The sequence below is a fragment of the Oncorhynchus keta genome, chromosome 1, assembly GCF_023373465.1.
Source record: "Oncorhynchus keta strain PuntledgeMale-10-30-2019 chromosome 1, Oket_V2, whole genome shotgun sequence".
NCBI classification, from domain to species: domain Eukaryota; kingdom Metazoa; phylum Chordata; class Actinopteri; order Salmoniformes; family Salmonidae; genus Oncorhynchus; species Oncorhynchus keta.
Window position 1 is genome coordinate 100,473,615 of NC_068421.1, and position 12,831 is coordinate 100,486,445.

At 44.3% G+C, this 12,831-nt stretch overlaps 1 protein-coding gene across 1 annotated transcript in view; it reads right to left on the reverse strand.

Moving 5' to 3' along the window:
* Window positions 1-4,068, reverse strand: part of chd1l (chromodomain helicase DNA binding protein 1-like) — a 73,227-nt gene extending 69,159 nt beyond the window's left edge. The window contains exon 1 of the mRNA XM_052469095.1: window positions 3,881-4,068. Within this exon, the coding sequence (XP_052325055.1) occupies window positions 3,881-3,974 (94 nt within the window). The 5' untranslated portion in view covers window positions 3,975-4,068. The remainder of the gene's footprint in view (window positions 1-3,880) is intronic.
* Window positions 4,069-12,831: the final 8,763 nt, after the last annotated feature.

A 12,831-nucleotide genomic window follows, 5' to 3' on the forward strand; every position in this document is an offset into this window, starting at 1 on the left:
TGTCGGGGATGTACTGACAGTGTTGGGGATGTACTGACAGTACTGACAGTGTTGGGGATGTACTGACAGTGTTGGGGATGTACTGACAGTGTTGGGGATGTAATGACAGTGTTGGGGATGTACTAACAGTGTTGGGGATGTACTGACAGTGTTGGGGATGTACTGACAGTGTTGGGGATGTACTGACAGTGTTGGGGGTGTACTGACAGTGTTGGGGATGTACTGAGTGTTGGGAATGTACTGACAGTGTCGGGGATGTACTGACAGTGTCGGGGATGTACTGACAGTGTTGGGGATGTACTGACAGTGTCTGGGATGTACTGACAGTGTCGGTGATGTACTGACATGTGTTGGGGGTGTACTGACAGTGTTGGGGATGTACTGACAGTGTTGGGGATGTACTGACAGTGTCGGTGATGTACTGACAGTGTCGGTGATGTACTGACAGTGTTGGGGGTGTACTGACAGTGTTGGGGATGTACTGACAGTGTTGGGGATGTACTGACAGTGTTGGGGATGTACTGACAGTGTTGGGATGTACTGACAGTGTTGGGATGTACTGACAGTGTTGGGGATGTACTGACAGTGTTGGGGATGTACTGACAGTGTTGGGGATGTACTGACAGTGTTGGGGAAAAACTGACAGTGTTGGGGATGTACTGACAGTGTTGGGGATGTACTGACAGTGTTGGGGATGTACTGACAGTGTTGGGGATGTACTGACAGTGTTGGGGGTGTACTGACAGTGTTGGGGATGTACTGACAGTGTTGGGGATGTACTGACAGTGTTGGGGATGTTCAGCACTATAAACACTGCTCAAAAAAATAAAGGGAACACTTAAACAACACAATGTAACTCCAAGTCAATCACACTTCTGTGAAATCAAACTGTCCACTTAGGAAGCAACACTGATTGACAATACATTTCACATGCTGTTGTGCAAATGGAATAGACAACAGGTGGAAATTATAGGCAATTAGCAAGACACCCCCAATAAAGGAGTGGATCTGCAGGTGGTGACCAGACCACTTCTCAGTTCCTATGCTTCCTGGCTGATGTTTTGGTCACTTTTGAATGCTGGCGGTGCTTTCACTCTAGTGGTAGCATGAGACTGAGTCTACAACCCACACAAGTGGCTCAGGTAGTGCAGCTCATCCAGGATGACACATCAATGCGAGCTGTGGCAAGAAGGTTTGCTGTGCCTGTCAGCGTAGTGTCCAGAGCATGGAGGCGCTACCAGGAGACAGGCCAGTACATCAGGAGACGTGAAGGAGGCCGTAGCAACAACCCAGCAGCAGGACCGCTACCTCCGCATTTGTGCAAGGAGGAGCACTGCCAGAGCCGTGCAAAATGACCTCCAGCAGGCCACAAATGTGCATGTGTCTGCTCAAACGGTCAGAAACAGACTCCATGAGGGTGGTATGAGGGCCCGACGTCCACAGGTGGGGGTTGTACTTACAGGACGTTTGGCATTTGCCACTGGCGCCCTGTGCTCTTCACAGATGAAAGCAGGTCCACACTGAGCACATGTGACAGTCTGGAGATGCCATGGAGAACGTTCTGCTGCCTGCAACATCCTCCAGCATGACCGGTTTGGCGGTGGGTCAGTCATGGTGTGGGGTGGTATTTCTTTGGGGGGCCGCACAGCCCTCCATGTGCTCACCAGAGGTAGCCTGACTGCCATTAGGTACCGAGATGAGATCCTCAGACCCCTTGTGAGACCATATGCTGGTGCGGTTGGCCCTGGGTTCCTCCTAATGCAAGACAATGCTAGACCTCATATGGCTGGAGTGTGTCAGCAGTTCCTGCAAGAGGAAGGCATTGATGCTATGGACTGGCCCGCCCGTTCCCCAGACCTGAATCCAATTGAGCACATCTGGGACATCATGTCTCGCTCCATCCACCAACGCCACGTTGCACCACAGACTGTCCAGGAGTTGGCGGATGCTTTAGTCCAGGTCTGGGAGGAGATCCCTCAGGAGACCATCCGCCACCTCATCAGGAGCATGCCCAGGCGTTGTAGGGAGGTCATACAGGCACGTGGAGGCCACACACACTACTGAGCCTCATTTTGACTTGTTTTAAGGACATTACATCAAAGTTGGATCAGCCTGTAGTGTGGTTTTCCACTTTAATTTTGAGTGTGACTCCAAATCCAGACCTCCATGGGTTGGTAAATTTGATTTCCATTGATCATTTTGTGTGATTTTGTTGTCAGCACATTCAACTATGTAAATAAAAAAGTATTTAATAAGAAAATTTCATTAATTCAGATCTAGGATGTGTTATTTTAGTGTTCCCTTTGTTTTTTTGAGCAGTGTAGTTTACTGAACGTCATAGAATACAAATGGCAATGCAGAGCGCTCTAGACTCAGTTCATTGCTCTAGACTCAGTTCATCGCTCTAGATGTAACGGATGTGAAACGGCTAGCTTAGTTAGCGGTGTGCGCTAAATAGCGTTTCAATCGGTTACGTCACTTGCTCTGAGACCTTGAAGTAGTGTTTCCCCTTGCAAGGGCCGCGGCTTTTGTGGAGCGATGGGTAACGACGCTTTGTGGGTGACTGTTGTTGATGTGTGCAGAAGATCCCTGGTTCGCGCGAGGGGACGGTTTAAAATTATACTGTTACATAGACTCAGTTCAGCGCTCTAGACTCAGTTCAGCGCTCTAGACTCAGTTCAGCGCTCTAGACTCAGTTAACAGAATCTGTAGTTTATCCTATTTCAGTTAGGCATGGTCTGATTTCAAAAAAGAAAGGAAATGATTGCATTTTCTGACAGATTTCTTCTTTTTGCAGAGAATGTAGTGTAGTTCCAGTAGTTAGCTACACTGCTACAAGGCACACAAAAACAGTAGCTAATTAATATAACAACTGAAAACACTACCAAAGATGTGATTTCTTTCTCTAGCGAATGATGGCAAGGCACTACAGAGGCTAGTGCATACGGCCCAGTACATCACTGGACCAAGCTTCCTGTCATCCAGGAACTCTATACCAGGGGGTGTCAGAGGAAGGCCCTAAAAATGGTCTAAGACTCCAGCCACCTCAGTCATGCATTAACTGTTCACTCTGCTACCGCACGGCAAGCAGTACCGGAGCGCCAAGTCTAGGTCCAAGAGGCTTCTAAACAGCTTCTACCCCCAAGCCACAAGACTCCTGAACATCTAGTCAGATGGCTACCAAGACTATTTGCATTGCCACCCCCCCCCCCTGCTGCTTTTCTGTTATTATCAATGCGTAAGTCACTTTATTAACTCTACCTACTTGTACATAGGGATCGGACCTTGCATCCACGACAGTGCGTGGGCTTGGCCGGTGAGAGCCTTCCTGTAAGACGTAGAGCCGCAAGCTAGCGCGAGGACGCGCTCCTTGAAAGGAGGGAGAAGTGGAACGAGCCTGGGTTTATAAGCACGGAAATCGACGCTGGAGCATGCTTTTGCGGCACAGTCGATAGCGCGCTGTACCTCGGCGCTTCCTTAACTCAATTACCTCGACACCCCCTGTATATAGCCTCGCTATTGTTATTTACTGCTGCTCTTTAATTATTTCTTATCTCTTACTTTTTTAAATGCATTTTCTTAAAACTACATTATTGGTTAAAGGCTTGTAATTAAGCATTGTATTCGGCGCATGTGATAAACACAATTTGATTTGAGTTCAACTAATACCACCAAGCTACCGCAAATGTCGCTTAAATACTAGTGGAACACTGCCAGTGCTTACTAACACGTTAGGTAGGTAGCTACTACAGACTACCAACACTACAGTCCTGAGTGTTGGGCAGGGCTCTGTTGAGTTGGCGGTACATGCCTGAATCAGTCTCTGTCGTAGGCTAATCATTAACTTACATTAACTTTGCCCCCACTCCCCACCACAAACCTTGCAAACCCCACTTCTGCAAATCTTTTTCAGTCAGACTGCTCTTGGTTTCTTCCGGTACGCTTGTTTTTATTTTCTGATGGAAGCTGGCCATATTTCCAAAAGCTGAGGAAAGTTTCAGAGGAATAACAAGGAAGGAAGTTTAGCGCCAAAACAAACTGTTTACTTCCTGATCAGATGACCTGAAACAGAGGAGACGCGGCTTCTTCTTCTCCTCCTTTGATTAGGTTTAACGGCGGTTGGCCTCCAATAAACGTTGCATTACCGCCACCAACTAGACTGGAGTATAACTCCTTTATACTTTGCTTGAAAAAAGGAAAATGAATCAAGAAATTCCCTACATCCAGTGCTTAATTTGAGCAGGATCCTGTTTCATTCAGGAACTATTTGTGAGGATCCGTTACCTTTCTTGGCATGACATTTTTTTCAATGTTAGCATTGTACAAATTTGAATAAAAGCGGTCAGAGTTAATTCGAGTGCCCCCCCAAAAATACAGCCTAATGTGAAAATGTAGATTTTCAGCCCGCACCTGATTTTCTAAGAATTTATTCGGGCTGGGCCTAGCCCGGGTTTATTGTAACCTAGAGACCAACTCATGGCAGTTGCTGTGGTGTGAGAGAGAGAAGCTTGCCTGTATCTCTTACGGAACCAGAATGAGATCTCTTTTCCTCTCTCTGCTCTGATAGACATGAGTCTGCAACTACCATCTCTCCAGTGTTGCACTTCATCATTTATTTCCTGATAGAATCATAGCCTTGAGAAGGATCCTTCATCATTTATTTCCTCATAGAATCATAGCCTTGAGAAGGGTCCTTTATCATTTATTTCCTGATAGAATCATAGCCATGGGAAGGAAGGGTCCTTCATCATTTATTTCCTGATAGAATCATAGCCATGGGAAGGAAGGGTCCTTCATCATTTATTTCCTGATGGAATGTGTGCTGTTGTCACGATCGTTATAAGTGGACCAAGGCGCAGCGTGATTTGGGTTCATCATAATTTATTTAAATCTGATTGGGAGGTTCCGGACTGTGGACCGTCGTTGGAGGTTCTGGACTGTGGAGGCGCACTGGATGCCTGATGCGTGGGACCGGTACAGGTGGCACCGGGCTGATGACAAGCACCTCAGGGCGAGTGCAGGGAGGAAGCACAGGACGTACTGGACTGTGGAGGCACACTGGAGACACAGTACGTATGGCCGGCGCAGGATATACTTGGCCGTGGAGGCGCACTGGAGGTCTGGAGCGTAGCGCTGGCACAAAGCGTCCTGGCTGGATGCTCACTTTAGTCCAGCAAGTGTGGCGCGCTGACACAGGATGCAGTGGACTGGGAAGGCGCACTGGCGACACATCCTGGACCGAGGAGGTGTACTGGAGACCAGGAGCGCTGAGCCGGCACAACTCGTCCTGGCTGGATTCTCACTTTCGCACGGCAAGTGTGAGGAGCTGGCACAGAACGCCCCGGGCTGTGGACGCGCACTGGAGACACATTGCGTATCTCAGCAAAACATGGTGCCTGACTGGTCCCACGCTCCTCACGGCGACTGTTTTGCTCCTGACACCAAATAATCTACTCTACCTCATCACTCCCCTCAACTATCTCACAATACTCCTCGCTCAGTCTATCCCAATATCCCTCTTCGCTCTCAGACTCGACCCTCGGCTTCGCCGACCAACCCGTGTTCCCCCCCAAAAATTTTTGAGGGTGCCTCTCGGGCTTCCGTCGTGGTCGTGAACTTCGGAGTCGCCGTTGATCCTCCTTCGCTGCCTCTGCCTGCTTCCATGGCAGGGTCTTATCTCCTGCCATAATTTCTTCCCACGTCCATGATGTCCTTTTTCTCCCGGGCCCAGGATGTCCGCTCCTCCTGACCACGCTGCTTGGTCCGTTTGTGGTGGGATCTTCTGTCATGATCGTTATAAGGACCGGACCAAGGCGCAGCGTGGTTTGGGTTCTTCATCATTTATTTAAAGGGAACCAGCAACAAAACAATAAAGAGAAACACACAAACGTACAGCCTAGTAGGGCTCAAAAGCAACAATACAAATCCCACAATCCCACAAACAACAGGTGGGAAAAGGCTGCTTAAATAGGATGCCCAATCAGAGACAACGATAGACAGCTGCCTCTGATTGGGAACCATACCAGGCCAACATATAAATACAAAAACTAGACTACACATAGAAATAATAAACTAGAACACCCCCCCAGTCACGCCCTGACATACTCCACCATAGAAAATAAAGGCTTTCTATGGTCAGGATGTAACAGCTGTGTGTTGTGTTGCAGCGACACTGATTAACTTAAATACATTTGGCCAAAGGTATAGAGTTACTGATGTCTGTTCATATAGAGTTTATATATAGAGAGTTATATAGAGAGAGTTTATATAGAGAGAGTTTATATAGATATAGAGTTATAAAGAGATAGTTGATATATAGAGAGTTTATATAGAGAGAGTTTATATAGAGAGAGTTTATATAGAGAGAGTTATATAGAGAGAGTTTATATAGAGAGAGTTTATATAGATATAGAGTTATAAAGAGATAGTTGATATATAGAGAGTTTATATAGAGAGATTTTATATCTAGAGTTTATATGTAGAGAATTTATATAGAGAGATTATATATATAGAGTTTATATGTAGAGAGTTTATATAGAGAGATTATATATATAGAGTTTATATGTAGAGAGTTTATATAGAGAGATTATATATATAGAGTTTATATGTAGAGAGTTTATATATAGAGTGTTTATATAGAGTTTATATATAGAGAGTTTATATAGAGAGATTTTATATATATTTATATGTAGAGAGTTTATATAGAGAGATTTTATATATATTTATATGTAGAGAGTTTATATGTAGAGAATTTATATAGAGAGATTATATATATATATAGTTTATATGTAGAGAGTTTATATGTAGAGAGTTTATATATAGAGAGTTTATATAGAGAGATTTTATATATATTTATATGTAGAGAGTTTATATATAGAGTGTTTATATATAGAGAGTCTGTATATAGAGAGTTTATATATAGAGAGTTTATATGTAGAGAGTTTATATGTAGAGAGTTTATATGTAGAGTGTTTATATATAGAGAGTTTATATATAGAGAGTCTGTATATAGAGAGTTTATATAGAGAGAGTTTATATATAGTCTATATATAGAGTTTATATATATATAGAGTTTATATATATATAGAGTCTATATATAGAGAGAGTTTATATATAGAGAGTCCATATAGAGAGAGTTTATATATAGAGAGTTTATATATAGAGAGAGTTTATATATATAGAGAGAGTCCATATAGAGAGAGTTTATATATAGAGAGTTTATATATAGAGAGAGAGTCCATATAGAGAGAGTTTATATATAGAGAGTTTATATATAGAGAGAGAGTTTATATATAGAGAGAGTTTATATATATATATAGAGTTTATATATAGAGAGAGTTTATATATAGAGAGAGTTTATATATAGAGAGAGTTTATATATATATATATAGAGTTTATATATAGAGAGAGTTTATATAGAGAGAGTTTATATATAGAGAGAGAGTTTATATATATAGAGAGTCCATATAGAGAGAGTTTATATATAGAGAGTTTATATATAGAGAGAGTTTATATATAGAGAGAGTTTATATATAGAGAGTTTATATAGAGAGAGTTTATATATATACAGAGAGTTTATATATATAGAGAGTTTATATATATAGAGAGAGTTTATATAGAGAGAGTTTATATATAGAAAGAGTTTATATATAGAGAGAGTTTATATATAGAGAGAGTTTATATATAGAGAGTCCATATAGAGAGAGTTTATATATAGAGTTTATATAGAGAGAGAGTTTATATATATAAAGAGAGAGTTGAAATATAGAGAGTTTATATATAGAAAGAGTTTATATATAGAGAGAGTTTATATATATATATAGAGAGAGTTTATATATAGAGAGAGAGTCCATATAGAGAGAGTTTATATATAGAGAGTTTATATATAGAGAGAGTTTATATATATAGAGAGAGTTTATATATAGAGAGAGTTTATATATATAGAGAGAGTTTATATATAGAGAGAGTTTATATATATAGAGAGAGTTTATATATAGAGAGAGAGTTTATATATAGAGAGTTTATATATATAGAGAGAGTTTATATATATAGAGTTTATATATAGAGAGTTTATATATAGAGAGTTTATATATATAGAGTTTATATATATAGAGAGAGAGTTTATATATATATAGAGAGAGTTTATATATATAGAGAGAGTTTATATATATATAGAGAGTTTATATATATATAGAGAGTTTATATATAGAGAGAGAGTTTATATATAGAGAGAGTTTATATATAGAAAGAGTTTATATATATAGAGAGAGTTTATATATATAGAGAGAGAGTTTATATAGAGAGAGTCTATATATAGAGAGTCTATATATAGAGAGTTTATATATATAGAGAGAGTTTATATATATATAGAGACAGTTTATATATAGAGAGTTTATATATAGAGAGAGTTTATATATAGAGAGAGTTTATATATAGTGAGTATATAGAGTTTATATATATATATAGAGTCTATATATATAGAGTCTATATACAGAGAGTTTATATATAGAGAGTTGTCATGACGTTGGCCTGGGGGTAGGTTTATGACAAGATAACCAAGAATTTACATCTTTCAGATGAGACTGAATTAAGGTGACGATTAATATTGACTGCTATTGATGTAAAATATTACTAGGTCTTTAAGAGTTTATTCAGAAGATGACAGCTCTATAAACATTATTTTGTGGTGCCCGACTCTCTAGTTAATTACATTTACATGATTAGCTCAATTACGGAGAAATGATTTTATAGAATAACATGTCATATCACTTAGTCCGGCATAGCCAAAGACACGACAGAGTTTATATATATAGTTTATATCTAGAGTTTACATTTAGTGTAACGGCGTTCTTCGTTTGTCTAAAGAGAGTCGGACCGAAATGCAGCGTGGTTGTTACTCATGTCTTTAATGAAGAGATCGCGATACATGAAATAACTTCTACAAATACAAAACAACAAACGGAACGTGAAACCTATTACAGCCTATCTGGTGAAACTACACAGAGACAGGAACAATCACCCACGAAATACACAGTGAAACCAGGCTACCTAAATACGGTTCCCAATCAGAGACAACGAGAATCACCTGACTCTGATTGAGAACCGCCTCAGGCAGCCAAGCCTACACAACAGCCCTAATCAGCCGCGATCCCAAATACTACAAACCCCAATACGAAAATACAATAACATAAACCCATTTCACACCCTGGCCTGACCAAATATATAACGAAAACACAAAATACAATGACCAAGGCGTGACATATAGAGAGTCTATATATAGAGAGTTTATATATAGAGAGTTTGTATATATAGTCTTCACCTGCGGGATCGTTTGAGACCGGCCACCTGGACAGCTGATGAAACTGTGGGTTTGCACAACCAAAGAATTTCTGCACAAACTGTCAGAAACCGTCTCAGGGAAGCTCATTTGCATGCTCTTCGTCCTCACCAGGGTCTTGACATGACTGCAGTTCGTAACCGACTTCAGTGGGCAAATGCTCACCTTCAATGGCCACTGGCACGCTGGAGTAGAGTGCTCTTCATGGATGAATCCCGGTTTCAACTGTACCAGGCAGATAGCAGACACTGTGTGCAGTTTGCTGATGTCAACGTTGTGAACAGAGTGCCCAATGGTGGCAGTGGGGTTATGATATGGGCAGGAATAAGCAACAGACCATGAACACAATTGCATTTTATCTATGCGCAGTGGTTCCCAAACTTTTTATAGTCCCGTACCCCTTCAAACATTCAACCTCTAGCTGCGTACCCCCTCTAGCACCAGGGTCAGCTGTATCCCCTCTAGCACCAGGGTCAGCTGTACCCCCTCTAGCACCAGGGTCAGCTGTATGCCCTCTAGCACCAGGGTCAGCTGTAACCCCTCTAGCACCAGGGTCAGCTGTACCCCCTCTAGCACCAGGGTCAGCTGTACCCCCTCTAGCACCAGGGTCAGCTGTACCCCCTCTAGCACCAGGGTCACCTGTACCCCCTCTAGCACCAGGGTCAGCTGTACCCCCTCTAGCACCAGGGTCAGCTGTACCCCCTCTAGCACCAGGGTCACCTGTATCCCCTCTAGCACCAGGGTCACCTGTACCCCCTCTAGCACCAGGGTCAGCTGTACCCCCTCTAGCACCAGGGTCAGCTGTACCCCCTCTAGCACCAGGGTCACCTGTACCCCCTCTAGCACCAGGGTCAGCTGTACCCCCTCTAGCACCAGGGTCATCTGTACCCCCTCTAGCACCAGGGTCATCTGTACCCCCTCTAGCACCAGGGTCAGCTGTACCCCCTCTAGCACCAGGGTCAGCTGTACCCCCTCTAGCACCAGGGTCAGCTGTACCCCCTCTAGCACCAGGGTCACCTGTACCCCCTCTAGCACCAGGGTCAGCTGTACCCCCTCTAGCACCAGGGTCAGCTGTACCCCCTCTAGCACCAGGGTCAGCTGTACCCCCTCTAGCACCAGGGTCAGCTGTACCCCCTCTAGCACCAGGGTCAGCTGTACCCCCTCTAGCACCAGGGTCAGCTGTACCCCCTCTAGCACCAGGGTCAGCTGTACCCCCTCTAGCACCAGGGTCAGCTGTACCCCCTCTAGCACCAGGGTCAGCTGTACCCCCTCTAGCACCAGGGTCACCTGTACCCCCTCTAGCACCAGGGTCAGCTGTACCCCCTCTAGCACCAGGGTCATCTGTACCCCCTCTAGCACCAGGGTCAGCTGTACCCCCTCTAGCACCAGGGTCACCTGTATCCCCTCTAGCACCAGGGTCACCTGTACCCCCTCTAGCACCAGGGTCAGCTGTACCCCCTCTAGCACCAGGGTCAGCTGTACCCCCTCTAGCACCAGGGTCACCTGTACCCCCTCTAGCACCAGGGTCAGCTGTACCCTCTCTAGCACCAGGGTCAGCTGTACCCCCTCTAGCACCAGGGTCAGCTGTACCCCCTCTAGCACCAGGGTCACCTGTATCCCCTCTAGCACCAGGGTCACCTGTACCCCCTCTAGCACCAGGGTCAGCTGTACCCCCTCTAGCACCAGGGTCAGCTGTACCCCCTCTAGCACCAGGGTCACCTGTACCCCCTCTAGCACCAGGGTCAGCTGTACCCCCTCTAGCACCAGGGTCAGCTGTACCCCCTCTAGCACCAGGGTCAGCTGTACCCCCTCTAGCACCAGGGTCAGCTGTACCCCCTCTAGCACCAGGGTCAGCTGTACCCCCTCTAGCACCAGGGTCAGCTGTACCCACTCTAGCACAAGGGTCAGCTGTACCCACTCTAGCACAAGGGTCAGCTGTACCCCCACTAGCACCAGGGTCAGCTGTACCCCCTCTAGCACCAGGGTCAACTGTACCCCCTCTAGCACCAGGGTCAGCTGTACCCCCTCAAGCACCAGGGTCAGCTGTACCCCCTCTAGCACCAGGGTCAGCTGTACCCCCTCTAGCACCAGGGTCACCTGTATCCCCTCTAGCACCAGGGTCAGCTGTACCCCCTCTAGCACCAGGGTCAGCTGTACCCCCTCTAGCACCAGGGTCAGCTGTACCCCCTCTAGCACCAGGGTCAGCTGTACCCCCACTAGCACCAGGGTCAGCTGTACCCCCTCTAGCACCAGGGTCACCTGTACCCCCTCTAGCACCAGGGTCAGCTGTACCCCCTCTAGCACCAGGGTCAGCTGTACCCCCTCTAGCACCAGGGTCAGCTGTACCCCCTCTAGCACCAGGGTCACCTACACCCCCTCTAGCACCAGGGTCAGCGCGCTCTCAAATGTTGTTTTTTGCCATCATTATAAGCCTGCCACACACACACTATACAATACATTTATTAAACATGAGAATGAGTGTGAGTTTTTGTCACAACCCGGCTCCTGGGAAGTGACAGAGCTCTTATAGGACCAGGGCACAAATAATAACAATAACCAATCATTTTGCTCTTTATTTAGCCATCTTACATATAAAACCCTATATGTTATTTAAAAATTGTGAATAACTTGCCACAGGTTAATGACAAGGTTGTGCTTGAAAGGATGCACATAACTCTGCAATGTTAGGTTTGTATTGGAGAGAGTCTCATTCTTAAATAACTTTCAACACACAGTCTGTGTCTGTATTTAGTTTTCATGCACGTGAGGGCAGAGAATCCACTTTCAAATACAGTTGAAGTCGGAAGATTACATACACTTAGGTTGGAGTCAATAAAACTAGTTTTTCAACCACTCCACAAATGTCTTGTTAATTAACAAACTATAGTTTTGGCAAGTCGGATAGGACATCTACTTTGTTTTCCAACAATTGTTTACAGACAGATTATTTCACTGCATCACAATTCCAGTGGGTCAGAAGTTTACATACACTAAGTTGACTGTGCCTTTAAACAGCTTGGCAAATTCCTGAAAATGATGTAATGGCTTTAGAAGATTCTGATAGGCTAATTGACATCATTTGAGTCAATTGGAGGTGTGCCTATGGATGTATTTCAAGGCCTACCTTCAAACACAGTGCCTCTTTGCTTGATATCATGGGAAAATCAAAAGAAATCAGTCGAGACCTCCACAAGTAGACCTCCACAAGTCTGGTTCATCCTTGGGAGCAATTTACAAATGCCTGAAGGTACCACGTTCATCTGTACAAACAATAGTACGCAAGTATAAACACCATGGGACCACGCAGCCGTCATACCACTCGTGAAGAAGACGTGTTCTGTTTCCTAGAGATGAACGTACTTTGGTGCGAAAAGTGCAAATCAATCCCAGAACAACAGCAAAGGACCTTGTGAAGATGCTGTGTCACGCCAATGCCCTTTTTTCTATGTTTTGTGTTTCTATGTCTTGGCCTGGTATGGTTCTCAATCAGGGAC